The sequence below is a fragment of the Cyprinus carpio genome, chromosome A24, assembly GCF_018340385.1.
Source record: "Cyprinus carpio isolate SPL01 chromosome A24, ASM1834038v1, whole genome shotgun sequence".
Taxonomy (NCBI): Eukaryota; Metazoa; Chordata; class Actinopteri; order Cypriniformes; family Cyprinidae; genus Cyprinus; species Cyprinus carpio.
This window is the reverse complement of record NC_056595.1, coordinates 25,822,874-25,836,908: the sequence shown is the minus strand read 5'-3', so window position 1 is coordinate 25,836,908 and position 14,035 is coordinate 25,822,874. Positions and strand designations below refer to the sequence as shown.

General features: G+C 40.7%; 2 protein-coding genes across 4 annotated transcripts; one reads left to right on the top strand and one right to left on the bottom strand.

Annotated features, from left to right (window-relative positions):
* Positions 1–1,434: 1,434 nt before the first annotated feature.
* serpinb1l3 (serpin peptidase inhibitor, clade B (ovalbumin), member 1, like 3) lies at positions 1,435–8,312 on the bottom strand. 2 transcript variants are annotated; one of them, XM_042714878.1, is made up of 7 exons: positions 8,193–8,312; positions 4,514–4,690; positions 3,534–3,674; positions 3,209–3,326; positions 2,939–3,081; positions 2,211–2,378; positions 1,435–2,135 (listed from the first exon to the last, which is right to left on the bottom strand). In XM_042714878.1, the coding sequence occupies exons 2-7, from the start codon at positions 4,679–4,681 to the stop codon at positions 1,731–1,733; spliced, it is 1,143 nt and encodes a 380-aa protein (XP_042570812.1). In that variant the 5' UTR covers positions 4,682–4,690; positions 8,193–8,312; the 3' UTR covers positions 1,435–1,730. The 2 variants fall into 2 exon arrangements, with proteins under 2 accessions (XP_042570812.1, XP_042570811.1); XM_042714877.1 differs by lacking the exon at positions 8,193–8,312 and adding an exon at positions 7,605–7,649.
* A 2,680-nt stretch (positions 8,313–10,992) lies between these two features.
* Positions 10,993–12,942, top strand: rmdn1 (regulator of microtubule dynamics 1). 2 transcript variants are annotated; one of them, XM_042714876.1, is made up of 9 exons: positions 10,993–11,255; positions 11,543–11,639; positions 11,722–11,809; positions 12,041–12,200; positions 12,282–12,371; positions 12,447–12,502; positions 12,585–12,672; positions 12,757–12,834; positions 12,884–12,933. In XM_042714876.1, exons 1-8 carry the CDS (start codon positions 11,151–11,153, stop codon positions 12,796–12,798), a joined length of 726 nt encoding a protein of 241 aa, XP_042570810.1. In that variant the 5' UTR covers positions 10,993–11,150; the 3' UTR covers positions 12,799–12,834; positions 12,884–12,933. The 2 variants fall into 2 exon arrangements, 1 of the variants encoding a protein (XP_042570810.1); XR_006153526.1 differs by having other exon boundaries at positions 12,447–12,672; positions 12,757–12,787; positions 12,915–12,942.
* Positions 12,943–14,035: the final 1,093 nt, after the last annotated feature.

Sequence of the window (14,035 nt, the reverse complement as noted above, 5' to 3'; positions counted from 1 at the left end):
TTCTAACCTCAACCCTAACCCTAACCCTAACCCTAACCCTAACCTAATCCTAACCTAACCTAACCCTAACTCTAACCTAACCCTAACCCTAACCCTAACCCTAACCCTAACCCTAACCCTAACCCTAACCCTAACTTTCCTGGGCTTGGTACCAAAGGTCTTTCTTATCGCCTTCTAAGAGATGTCTGGCAGTTTTCCTAGCATATTTATCTGATGGCATTGGACAGTTCGCTCACGTCAGTCCACCAAAATCCAATTAAAATGAAGCAAACCTTTGTCCACTGTGTTCACACAGGGGCCCTACCATAAACTGGGCCCTGGAATGTGCTGTTTATTACAATGACTTGAATCTTTTAGTTTTAACACCTGATTTATGTCAGCTTTAGTGCAAAAATAAAGTATTACATATAATTTTTGTGCACTGGTAAGACAAAGTTATCAAGCAATAATTATCATTAAAATGTTATCTGTTCACGAGAGTATTTTCTGATTGTTGGTTCAGACTGTTATTGCTGTTAATAAAGAAAGATGCAGATCTTTTATGAGTGTCTGGTGCTGCTATCAAGGCCTGGAGTCTCATTTATAAACATTGCGTAAGCACAAAATGGGCATAGAAAATAAAACTTGCCATAAATATGTACACAACGTACGGACATTCTAGTCCATGTGAACGCACTTTTTCCTGGAGTGAGAAAAGTAATGAAGAAAACAACGATTTTAAAATCTGTTTTCATTTCGATATACACATTTACATTAAATATTCCACTCTCATTAATGGAGATAATCACTGAAATTACATAAAGTCATTCTGCAGAAGTTATAAATTATACGAATTTAGGCATGTTTAGTGGATGCACTTGGTCACTTTTCCTGTGGTATGCTGTTTTAATGACAGTGAGGAGTGCTATTAGGTGCACAATAATTAATCTTCAAACTAAACTGCATATCTCATGTTATAAGAAAATATTTTAGTGAGAACAATGATAAATGATGCGCACTTCGATACTGTGGCGGACACTGCTGGATTCGGTGGAACGGTCTGTATATCATCAAGTTTTAATAGGTCCAGTGTTAATATCTTACTGAACAACCACAGCTGCATGGAGGTGTTGATGCTGTGTGAAGGCATCTCCACAACATTATGAAAAATACCACTGAACTCTTAACCCTACTGAATGATCCTTCACTCACATTATCTCTCTTCAATAAGTTATTAACAGGTCTTCTGAAGACATAAATACTTCAGTTTTTTTCGTTTATATGAAACGTTTTATATAGTTATTTCTACTTGCCACAAACAGCACTTACTTAAGGTGTATGTCTCATGACTCACTTGACAATGAGCCCCTGAATCAGATTCTTTTTGATTGATATGGAGCTCAAAAAACCTGTGCAAGACTACAGCATCTATTACAATAAAATAAAGGTTCAAGCTGAATGCAGGTTTCATTTTATTTTTGAATTATTATAAGTTGTTTATTCATAATGCTGCATGCACCTGTACAGTAAATGCATAAACACTCTGGATTTGACTCCAGATGATTCAACAGAGGTAACAACACAGGCACTCAGGAATAAAGGCAATAAAGCACAGGTCAAACTGGACTTTCAACTGAAACCTTTGAAAGTCCAAATATCTGAACCCTGACCCTCATCTACTGGTATTATGACTCTTGAAAGGCTCAAACCCGTCAGAAACCTGTGCGCGTGTGTGGTGGAGAGCCGGGAGCTCAAGGAGAGCAGACGCGTCCGTAGAACAGAACGCTCTTGGAGGGATTGTGGCGTATGAAGAAGAGGAACGGGTGATCGGCGTTAAAGCGCTCGGGACGCATCAGGCAGCGCATCATCATGACGGCACCGGTGGCTGCAGCCGCCTCCGTCCCCTCCTCGTTCACCTCAACAAAGGACTTATGCACAACTTTAGACAGCACCAGATCGTTATTCGGGGACAGGCCGGAGAAATCAGCTCTCTGCGAATCAAACGCATCCACCATTCCCAGACTGACCAGGAGAGCCTTCATGTCATAGGTTTCCTCCATTCTGAATCTGGGCAGAGACACTTCCACTTCCAGCAGATCCATCATGTCAGGTCGGGTCCACTCCACAAAGTTCTCGTAGGTCAGCGCGCTCTCCAGCTGGACAAGAGAGATGTGTAAATGTCGTTTAAGCAGAAGACTCATCGTAATTTAAACTAAGCGCAGCTATCTCACCTTCTGCAGGCCGGTGGTGTTGTCCTCCATGGTGTTGGGAAGCATGATCAGCATACTGAGGTCTTTCCCAGCATACGGCAGCTCCAGAATCTGACAGTTCACATCAGGAATGAAGGCCAGAGGAAACTTGGCCTTCTGGGACATCATCTGCACCGGCTTCGATTCATTCTGTCAACCATCAATGGAAACGCATCACAGTCACGCTCACTCACATCACATGCCACTGCTGCACAAATCATCAATAAACATAAGGAATATTAAACATTCATGAAGACAGAAGAATGATAGAAAACAGTGGACGTATTGTCTGGCAGCTGAAATAAACAAGAAACGCATTTCAAAAGAGTGCAATCAAAACCAACGCATCTTCAGTGTCTCTCATCAGAAATGAGATTCATGACTAGAGCTAAAACAAGACAAAAGGAACAGATTCTGCTCCTTCTAAACACATATCTAGGAAATGCTTGACTCCTTTCAATACTACGGAACTTATGCCACACTGTCAGTTAATTATTCTAATCTTTTTTTATATTTATTAAATTTTATTTAAGCATTTGAGGACTGAGGCTCACTTATTTCCAATATTTCCAAGTTAAATAGCAGGCATTACCAAGTGAAATGTTTCACAAGGCAAGATCTCACACACAAAAAAAGATCATTAGATATACCACAAAAGCTGAAATACGAGAATGCAGTGTGCACTAAGAGTAAAGCCCTTGTGAACTCACCTTGTTGATCTTGAACTGCTGCTCTCTGGTGTGTTCCTCTCTGAACTTTCTCTCCCAGCTGCCCTTGAAGTAGATGGCGTTCACCAGCACCAGTCTGGTCAGCGAGTCCACATCGCCCTCGGCCAGCAGATCCTTGATCTTCTCTGTGATTACAAACCCACACGGCAGGAATTTGATGTTTATTATTAGTGGTCAGGCACGTAATCAATCATCAACAGTAAAGCTGGTTTTGCTTTATCTTCCTAAAAGAGGATGAAACTGTTTTTGCACCGTGTGTCTGTTTCTCCACCCAGGTGTTGATGTTGACACGAGCCGCGTCTGCATTATTGCTGAAGTCCACAGTCTCCAGCTCAGCCTCGTACAGTCTTTTTGTGTCACTAAGAAATTTCTGCAACAACGAGAGAAGAAACACTGACATACTGCACAAATCACTGTGTACATTTCTGAAGAAAAAATTAAGCAGATTTTATTTATTTTTCTGTTCATTATTCATGTAGTGTTAACATTTGATCGAGGAGACATTTATCAGACATTCAAGCACTACATTTACAGGAGCCGCACCTGTCCTCTCTGTGTGTGAATAAACGGAGCTCACCTGGATGAAGGTGTAGGACTGCTCTCCATAGAGGCGGCTGGCCAGACTCAGAGCGTACGGAGCGCCGGCGCGGTTGATCTCGCTCAGGAGTTTGGTGAAGCCAGCGTGGATTTCACCCTCTGCTTCAGGAAAATGCAAAGTCTGGAGACAAACAGTCAATGACAGTTTCCTTCATGCTGAAGTTGTTGATGTGGCTGATAGTGAGCAAACATCTAAACCCTCGTCGTCTACCATGTACAGTGACAAGAAGTTAAAAACAGTTATAGGCAAAAGTTTTTAATTAAGAAGAGTTGCATTCAACTTTGCCTCGATGCGGTTCATGAGAACTACAACGTTTATCAACTAAGTTATTCTGTAAAAGAAACACTGAGAAGAGGAAAGACACCAAATATGACAAAGACTATAAAGATGACACACCTTCTGTATTCAGTCTTTACTAGTCACCCGCCAGCAAAAGATAACTCAACCCACTTCTGTGTGCAGCCCTGCTGACGCATGAGCGCTGTGTTATTGCTATGGCGATGCCCTTTGACCCTCAGACCCACACAGCATTATTATGATAAACTGCTTTCAGCTTCATGACTGATTTACAAACCCTGGACTGATAACAACAGACCATTTCACAACAGTTTACTATTTTACTGATCTTTCCAAAGGTGGACCAGCTCAGAACACACCCGCTCTGTGACAGAGTCAGAAACACCCTTTTACAGTCGTAAACACTTCATCATCACTTCTGTCAGGTACAGACTGAGAGACGACAGCAGATCCATCACGTCATCCATGTGAAGTGATTTACACAGTCGTGAATACACCACATTAAAACATTTTAGTGTCTCTGCTCTCTTTATACTGTTGGGAAGTACTTATTACTCTATTTGAATTGTTCCATTTAGATAAAGATTGGACGCACAGGGGAACTTTAGGACTATATAATCCCAAATCAAGATGTGCTGTAATCGGACGGGTTTGAGACTGACCCTGGACATCTGAGACGCAGTGTTTCCTCCGGCTCCCAGAGACAGCATAGAGAGAGCAGCAGAGATGCTGAGAGGAGAGTAGAAGACATTCGCTGAAGCCTGTCCCTCAGAGATCTTCTGGAAGAGACTGAGAGAGAAGCGTGTGTGCGCCGCGGACAGATGCTCCATTCTGACACACTGAACACAAACACAGACAGAAGAACACATCGTGTTTACACACCGTTATATGAACTGCTCAGGGAGTACGAATAATCACTATAATACACATACAATCTCCATTTCAAATCTATAGTCAAGTCAAGTCACCTTTAGTTATACAGCGCTTTTAACAATACGGATTGTGTCAAAGCAGTTTGACAGTATTAAACAGGAAAATAGTGTGTCTATAATGCAGAAGGACAATACTCAACTTTCATTCTACATCTTTAATTATTGCCTTCTCAAGTTTTATGTATATACATATGCATATCTCTATTATTTATACAGTTCTATACAGAGTAAAAATGCACAAATCTGTACATGAATCAATCTACTGTTCCAGATTATTTATTGCTAAGTCTTGTTAAATTTATTTTTATTTTTTGTTCTCATGTCAGATGTGTATGTATGCATGTATGTGTACCAGGAGCACCTTTAAAAAAATAAAAAATAAAAAAATAAATAAAAATAAAACACATACACACACAAAAATCCTCGTGTGTTTGCGCACTCCTGGCGAATAAAGCTAATTCTGATTCTGATTAAAGGCAGTTCATCATTGAATTCAGTGATGTCATCATCCAGCTCAGTTCAGTTTAAATAGTATTTGTGCAATCAAGTCAACAACGGTATCACTTTATAATAAGCTATAATAATGAGTTATTTTTTTATTAGTTATTTATTTTTGTTTTTTTTGCATGTAAACTTCCTCGTTGTCTGCGGTTATCGCTCTCAGTCAGGGTTGCCAGGTTTTCAAAACAAAACCCGCCCAATCGCTTTTCGAGGGGTCCGCGATTAAAATTCCGTTCAGGGGACAAAATACACGTTTATTGGCGGTTCGCCCGGTAAAATTCGTATTTCAAGGGCTAAATATCACGTTATTGGTGTCGCTTCAACCCGCAGACATGAAAAACAACTCGCGGCAACAGTGTTTAAAAGTAACCAATTCCGCGGGAAAACCGCGGACTTGGCAACACTGCTCTCAGCCCACTGGACAAACGAACACCAAAAACGACTGTGATTGGCCAACTTTGACCAAACTGCTCGTAGAATGTCTTGACCACAGACTGTAAAAAAGATGGACGACGCACCTTCATTCACTTCCATTGAAGAAAAGTGAGTATATTGCACTGAAAAAGATGGACGACGCACCTTCATTCACTTCCATTGAAGAAAAGTGAGTATGAAAAATGCAGACATTACACCACTCTCTGACAGATGAAAAAAATAAATACATAAACGTATTAAAACATTTTTAAATCCTCCTGTTTGTTATTAACCTAAGAAGTTTTATGCACTATGAGTTTTTGAGAACAACTAAATAATTATTGACCCTTTCGCACGTACGTACGATCACACCGGTGTGATCAGTCTAGGCTGGTCCCAGTGCATGACGTAATCAACTGCTAAATTCAAATGTGCTTTCACGAGTTGGCTGGCGCTGAGCCAGAGAGAGGCGAGTTCAGAGCATAGGTTCAGAGCTGTCATATATCACAACTTTTCAGTGTTTTCAACCACATAATGTTTATTTTAGGTTTCAGACATATAAGTACTACTAAAAAATACATTTAGAGTTTGTAAAATACACACTGATGTCAAAGGAAGAGCCAATAATACTCCTTTCCATTATAATTAGACACTTTTGTTTTATTCATATCAGATACACATGTGGTAAGTAACTTTAAAGTTTACTCTATTCTTCTCCCAGTTCACCAGCCACTTACTTTTATGTATTTCGGGAGAAGTGGATGAATTCACGTGTTGTAAATCCAACAGATCCGATTCTCTGAACTGCGTCTGCGGCACAGACTAAGATGCCGTCGCGCATACAGCTCAACTAACGCGATCGTTATAAAGGTGTTTAAACAACAAAACACTTCCACTTGCATATATTTGACAATCGGAATATCAGATATGTCATGCCATATCTAACAAATTTGTGTGAATATTTGAAATAAAAAGGAAAAATGACATAAACGCAGATCATCATTCATTCAGCTCTGTTGTTGTTGCCATTGTCACGTGACAAGCAATGACGCGTCACCATGGAAACCATAAAGTGACACATTCTAAATAACGGTCGCCTTAAAAAACTCGCCCTGGGAGGTCAGCCAGAATGCATCAGTCAACTGACCTCACGTTGAACGTCAAGGCGAAGACGTTGCAACAGTGAAGGTATAAAAATAATAATTTAAAAAACGTGAAGGTATCTAGATATCATAATGGCACAGAAAAGAATTTTGTATTTTTTTGGTACCCAGCTTCTAAAAAGAGCACGACGGAGAATACAGGAAAGCATCCCGACACCGACCAGCTCTTCGCCAGAGCCTAGTAGGCCTGCTAGTTTTGCCTCAGAGACCGCCAAGACCTGTGTTCTGTGAGTTGTGTGTCTGCGCCCTGACAGAGCCATAAGTTAAATAACGTAGGCTTATATGTGCTGTTAAAAATATTTGCTTTGTGGACGTTCTTGTCCGCTGTGCGCGACAACCTTTTGGAGCTGTTTAACTATCTTGGCTATTTGTACGTGTCTGCTATCTGTGCAACGGAGTCTGGTTACAAGATTGGTATAAATATGTTTAATTCTATTAGTGTGTGTTTTACTTTGTTATTAGACTTAGACATTATGAAAGAGGTGTCCACCTGACCGCAGAAATGCACCTCCCACTACAGCACCCCCAACTTAAAACCTCTTCCACGGCCCTGCACTTCCATTGAAGAAAAGTGAGTATATTGTGTGAAGTGGCGCCGCGTCCCGCCCACACTATCGCGGAGTCGATCACAAACACGCCCCTGATCCGGTTTTACATTAGCCTGACTGGTCCGATTTTTGTCTGCTGATTTCCGTATAAGAGGCTTGTGTTAAAATAGGGAAAATACTACTCCAGTCTCTTACTGAAGATCCCGAAAAGGTCCGTTGGCACATCAGTTCGCTCAGAGAAGCTGTCAGTCTCAGCTGTCAATCATGACGTCACACTCCCGTTTTTATAGCATCACATAACTAACTTAAACCAAACTTATTTATAAAACGAACACCCTAACTTACGTCAGCGAGATAATATCTACATCAAATGACAAAAACCATGTTTGAAAACAAGATATTTGAAGTGAAATTTAATTATTTAGTTTGTCTCACGTCCCATTAGATTACATGGAGAGGGCGGGGTTTATGACCTACACTGGGACCAGCCACCTGGGGGCGATCGAGACGCGATGGCGTCACTGTTGAGGACTGGTGCGGCACACTTGGTCTTGACGCATCAAAATATGACTCGAGGCAATAAGAATCGCACTTTGCTGAAAAAGTGTCTTCAGATGTTTACGTTTATCGTTGATAAAAACAAAAAGCATAGAAACGCCTCGTTAACGTTTACATGAATCATCTTAGTATTTCAGCGTGTTGTTGTCTATAACGTATTCATTAATAACTATCAAAACGCTTTACTTAATTCTCTTGGTGTTCTGAATCATTAGAGATACTCACATGCTGTAAAACGGGTCTTCAGTTGGAGGAACTTCCGCAGAGAATGAATCGCCGGAGTGACCGAGTTTATATGAGCAGCAGACACACCCTCATGAACACACACATACACACACACACGAGCATGTAAAAAGGGTCTTGAGTTGGAGGATATTCACACAGGGCGCGTTCTCTCAGTTGTGTAATCCCTCTTTTGGGTTTTCTAGAGCGATTACAGTTTCGGTGCATGTGACGAGCTGTCAATCACTGTATAGCAGACAGGACGATCCTGATTGATTGACACCTCATCAACTCTGATGAAAGCACACGATCAGTCTTCATCACAAAACTCAGGGAATGGACTGATGGCAGTTTCATTTTTACAAACTGTGCAACTAAAAGCCCGAGACATGTCAGTCTGCTTGAGTATAACCAGAAGGGCTTGTTTGTTTGTTTGTTTGTTTCAGTCAAGTTTGTTTTGAGCGTATAGTAAAATAATAGGACTAGTTCTGAAACTGATGAACTGATGGCATTAAAACATTCAGGGTATTAAGTGTTTCATATTCCTATTGTTCATTTAGAATTCTATTTCTACTGTTCATATATAAAAACATTCTTTCTTGAAAACTTAGGTACAAAAATAACTGTTTCTAAACAGCAAATACATATTAAAAGAAAGCATTTATAAGAAAGCATTTCCTCTGATCTTCTGGGATAAACATGAACAGAATTCCCACAGTGTTTGCTCAAGAGTGAGAATGTTAAAGGCGGTCATCACTATTTCCTAAAGTGTCCTAAACTTCTCTTGTTTTCATAAAGCAGCATCAGTCCTCAGCTCCTCTTTAGAAAAGAAACCAAGTATTAACCTAAGTTAGTTAGGTTTAACTTGTGTAATTTGTGGTTATTATTGTTAAAGGGGTCATATAATGCGATTTCAATGTTTTGTTTCTCTTTGGAGTGTTACAAGCTCTAGGTGCATAAATAAGATCTGTAAAGTTGCAAAGACTAAAGTCTCAAATCCAAAGAGATATTCTTTATCAAAGTTAAGAGTCCACCACACCCTCCTGAAACGGCTCGTTCTAACACGCCCCACATCTCCACATCTCTACGTCACTGTGTGGGACGCCGGCCAGATGTTCACGCAAAGAAAGAAGGCGTAATGTTTATTCTCTCTGTTGCCACAGCTGCCATGTCGTGGAGTCAGTGTGTGTTTCGTTGAAGTGAAACTTTGTTTGGCAGTTTCTCAGATCACAAACGCTGACATGGTTTTATGTTTACGCAGTGCTATACGCAACCAAACACGTTAAAACACAGTATTAGTCATTATAATCAGTAATTATGTCCCCACTGGATGCAACAAATGCCTCATTTGTAATGGGTTTTATTTGTTTTGTCTGATCTAGTGATGTCCGGATCGTGATCGAATCGTTCTATTTAACCGAATCTTCTCAGTGAACCGATCGAACCAGTTCACCAAATCGAGCTGAATCATTTGAATTGGTTTGTGTCTCCAGTACGCACTAATCCACAAATAACTTAAGTTATTCAGTTTATAAACGTGCCTTACACTCCCTCTGACGTGAAATAAACCAATATCCCGAGTTATTCAGTACATTAGCTGCTTTTCCACTGTGGGGCCAGTGTGAGCCAGGGCTTAAACCGGGCCGGGCGGGACTAATAGCCTCGGGCCAGTAGCACGAGGCCAGAATAGTGCTGCGTTTGCACCGTCGGGCCAGAAGCTCCGCTGCGCGTCACTCCAGTGTGGGGCAGGGCTTAAACCGGGCCAACAACGTCATGCAACCCCATCATTTCGCCAACAAAGAGAAGTTATCAGAAAACTAATAAGAAATAAGTCACTGCAAATAGCGCGATCACAAAACAAACATGATAACAGCGGTCTTTTGTTTGCATGCTTTGTTAAATATTTAAATTCAAAAGCATCAATGTTTTACTAGAAGTGATACATTGAGCATAATGAATTAATTTATCGGGCTTGAAAATTTGTCACAGAAATAAATGTATTTCTATTTATTTATTTTTAACACTTATCCTTTCTAATTTAATTAAATTCTCATTTAAAATAATCTTGTTAATAATCTGGTTAACGGTTAATAATCGGTTAACGAGCGTTGGTTGTCGGTTAGCAAAAATAACCAAAATGAACATCCCTATAATATAATAATATAATATATATATTATACAGGCACGAACACACATACATATATTTATAAATATGTATATGTATATACATATCTGTGTCCCTGCAGCACAGAAGCAGTCATCAGTAGCACAGGTATATTTGTAGCAATAGACAACAATACATTGTATGAGTCACAATTATACATTTCTCTTTTATGCCAAAAATCATTAGGATATTAAGATAAGATCATGTTCCATGAAGATATTTTGTAAATCTCCTACTGTAAATATATCAAAACTTAATGTTTGATTAGTAATATGCATTGCTATGAACTTCATTTGAACAACTTTAAAGATGATTTTCTCAATATTTAGATTTTTTTTCACCCTCAGATTCCAGATTTTCAAATAGTTGTATCTCAGACAAATATTGTCCTCCTAACAAACCACACATCAATGGAGAGATTATTTATTCAGCTTCAGATGATGTACAAATCTCAGTTTCGAAAAATTGTACACTTAAGTCTGGTTTTGTGCTCCAGGGTCACATATATCTTTTCAATTAAAATCGTTTAATTAAATACTGACTCAACATTAACAGCTTAGAACTTTAAACGCTCCAAAAAGCTAAGTAGTGCTGTCTGGTGTTGATAAGGCCTCCTCAGCCCACTTCCGGCATGAGACTGTGACTCCGCCCACTTCCGGCATGTGACGTATGGTTCTGCTATCGGCCCGATCTCGCACAGACCTGCTCTACAGCAGAACCAGAACTATAACTAACATTCAGCTCAAGCACTTCATACACACGGACACGGAACCCAGTCCGGAGCTCAGAGCGATCTGATGGCGTCCGCGAGTTTGTCTGCAGCGTTCAGGCGGTTTGTGAACAGAACTGTGAAGACCAGGAGGATGAAGGAATGCATTTGGACCGATCGAATCAGAACTTCAGTAAGATCCACATCTACGTCAGAATTAGAATGATTGTCATGTGCAGAATATGACCGATTTAAAGTTCGCGTGTGTGTGTGTGTGTGTGTGAGAGAGAGAGAGAGAGAGAGAGAGAGAGAGAGAGAGAGAGAGAGAGAGAGAGAGAGAGAGAGAGAGAGAGAGAGAGGGAGAGAGGTTATGGGTGAAAGACCAAATGAATGTCAGTCATAGCAGCGGTGTTATTGTTTCTGAAGATTATGAATAGAGTTCTTGTATCTGAGCAGTGCTGTGTGTTTTGTGACTGTCAGAACAGAAAAGCTTCGTTTCTCGTGGCTGTGACTCCTCTGTCCTTCCTCATCTTCGAGAGAGTCGCTCATTTCTCTTCGGTTCGAGCGCTGGACTCAGGTAGTGCTGCTTGTTTTTCCTACATTGAGCTCTCAGTCCAGGCTCAGCGCTGTTGCTTTATTTATCTGCATCTTGTGTCCAGCTCAAGAAGTTTTAGAACAAGCAGATTATCTGTACAGCTGCGGAGAGACACAGAAGCTCCACCAGCTCCTGGTGCGCCACAAAGACAGGTAAAACTAACTCGAGAAACATAATAATCTGGTATAAAGACAAGAAAACCCCGAAGCTGAGAGTAAAGCTGACTGGAGGTCCATCAGCAGAGTCTCCGCTGACGAGTTTTTAATGAAACCTTACCGTCACACTCCGGTTCTCTGCCAGAACACAAGCATCAGCAGTGTGTTAGATGACGAAAGAGTTTATGAACGGATCTGTTTCAGATGAACGCATCTCTCCGTTCGCAGTGATGATGCAGAGTTTCTGTGGCGCTTGGCGCGAGCGTCCCGTGATCTGACGTCACTGTCCAGCATCAGCGCCGACGAGAAGAAGCGGCTCACGTACGAGGCCCTGGACTACGCCAAGAAAGCTCTGGAGAAAGACGAGGCTTCCTTTGCGGCACACAAAGTAGGTGATCACTTCTGTTTGTTAATGTGTTTTGCGGTGTTTGAGCAAGTATGTGATGTTTTATCACCCTCTCGTCTGCAGTGGTTCGCAATCTGCCTCAGTGACGTCGGTGATTACGAAGGGATCAAAGTGAAATTAGGAAATTCCTACATCATTAGAAACCATTTAGAGGTAAGATGTTAATTGGGAGAATTAAGTAACGTTCAGCACTGAATGAATGAAACCTCTTAACGCTCGTATCTACAGCGAGCGATTGAACTCAATCCAAAGGATGCCACGTCCATCCATATTCTGGGTTACTGGTGAGTTTGTATTCTGATATAAATATATGGCCATACTGGACGCTTTCAGTAACCTCCTGACGTGTCTGTCTGCGGCTCGCAGGTGTTTCGCCTTCGCTGAATTAGCCTGGTACCAGAGGAAAGTAGCAGCTGTTATTTTTGCGTCGCCTCCAACAGCCACTTATGAAGAGGTCACTGAAATGAATAATTATATTATGTAGACGCTCAAATTAGCACCGAAGCTGTGGGAGTAATAAGTGCTCTGTCTCCCTCAGGCTTTGGCATTTTTCCTGAAAGCTGAAGAAGGTCCCGTATGAACGCAAGCACCTTTATCTTGTTTCTTTACTTATTTCATGACTATGAATGCAAGAACCTTCATCTTTTTAAAAAATTATTTTACACATGACTTTAACATTTCAATATCTGGATTAAGTTGACCTGAATTTCTACAGCAAGAGTCCTGTATGAATGCAAGAACCTTACGAGATTACCCTGCAGTCACAGAAGAAGACAAACAGGTTCACAAACACAGATCAGATCCGTCTGTTATATCGTCTGCAGGGGTGTAATGTTCATGTTTGGCTTAATGCAGGTTCATAAGGAAGCGCTGGAGCTGCTGAAGAAACTCAACAGATGACGGGTGGCAGCTCAATCTGACCCGATGTCATCTAACCCTAACCCAGACGCCTTCTTTGTTCTTTAAAATGACTTATCACTGATTTGAGAATGATGGAGATTCATCATTCGCTGTTTTAGACTCTTTTAGTGTCTGCCTTTAACAGAAGCAGAATAAAGGGACAACATATAACCCTAATGCTGAGGGTAACTGACTAGTACTGGTGTATTTCTAGAACTCTTGAATGTTTGCTAGCTTCAGAAATGGATTTGCGACAGACTTTGAGTCACAGATATGAGCTCACCAGCAAACAGACCTTGGACTGTCTGCAGATCAAAGATCATTCAGCGAAGCTTCAACATCGCTTTACTGTAGAGTAATGAGGATTTTTATCTAGCCCTCGTTTAAACATGTATGCACCTGGAAACTCTGAACACTTCAGCTACTTCCATCTTCTCACAGAATCATCCAACTAGAAGCTACTTATGAAAAATGACAGAAAACAGAAGGAATTGAAACAAAGAAAACACTGAAACTGATGGCGTTAGGATGAAACTGAAACATTGTGTTTGTTCTTTATTTACATGAATCAGATTTCAAATGTTTTGGGAGCAATTATACTAAAAAAATGATTGAACTATTTGTCTATTTTGAGCTCTTTGTGCGAATGAAATTAAGCCAAACAAGCTAGAATATAATAAGTTCTGTGTTGAGATGCAATTGAAGAATAAAAAAAAAAATACAATCTACAAAAACACACAGGAGTCTCCATCACTGCTTGAAGAACACGAGAGACAGCCGAGTTTGTTTAAACTCATATATTTTAATATGAAAGATATTCATGGACAGTTTTCCTCCCCTGACAGTCAAAGGCCACAGAAATAGTGAAGTGCTTCGAGCACAAGTGACGTTCTGAGCGTCTGCAGAGACTCTGGAGG

Coding starts and splice junctions, on each gene's coding strand:
- serpinb1l3 (XM_042714877.1), bottom strand. CDS start 7,634: ATGTGCCAACGGACCTTTTCGGGATCTTCA. Junction 3,675..4,513: donor CTGCGTCTCAGATGTCCAGG/GTCAGTCTCAAA, acceptor GTTTGTCTCCAG/ACTTTGCATTTTCCTGAAGC. Junction 3,327..3,533: donor AGTCCTACACCTTCATCCAG/GTGAGCTCCGTT, acceptor TCGTTGTTGCAG/AAATTTCTTAGTGACACAAA.
- rmdn1 (XM_042714876.1), top strand. CDS start 11,151: ATGGCGTCCGCGAGTTTGTCTGCAGCGTTCAGGCGGTTTGTGAACAGA. Junction 11,256..11,542: donor CCGATCGAATCAGAACTTCA/GTAAGATCCACA, acceptor TGTGACTGTCAG/AACAGAAAAGCTTCGTTTCT. Junction 12,201..12,281: donor CTTCCTTTGCGGCACACAAA/GTAGGTGATCAC, acceptor TCTCGTCTGCAG/TGGTTCGCAATCTGCCTCAG.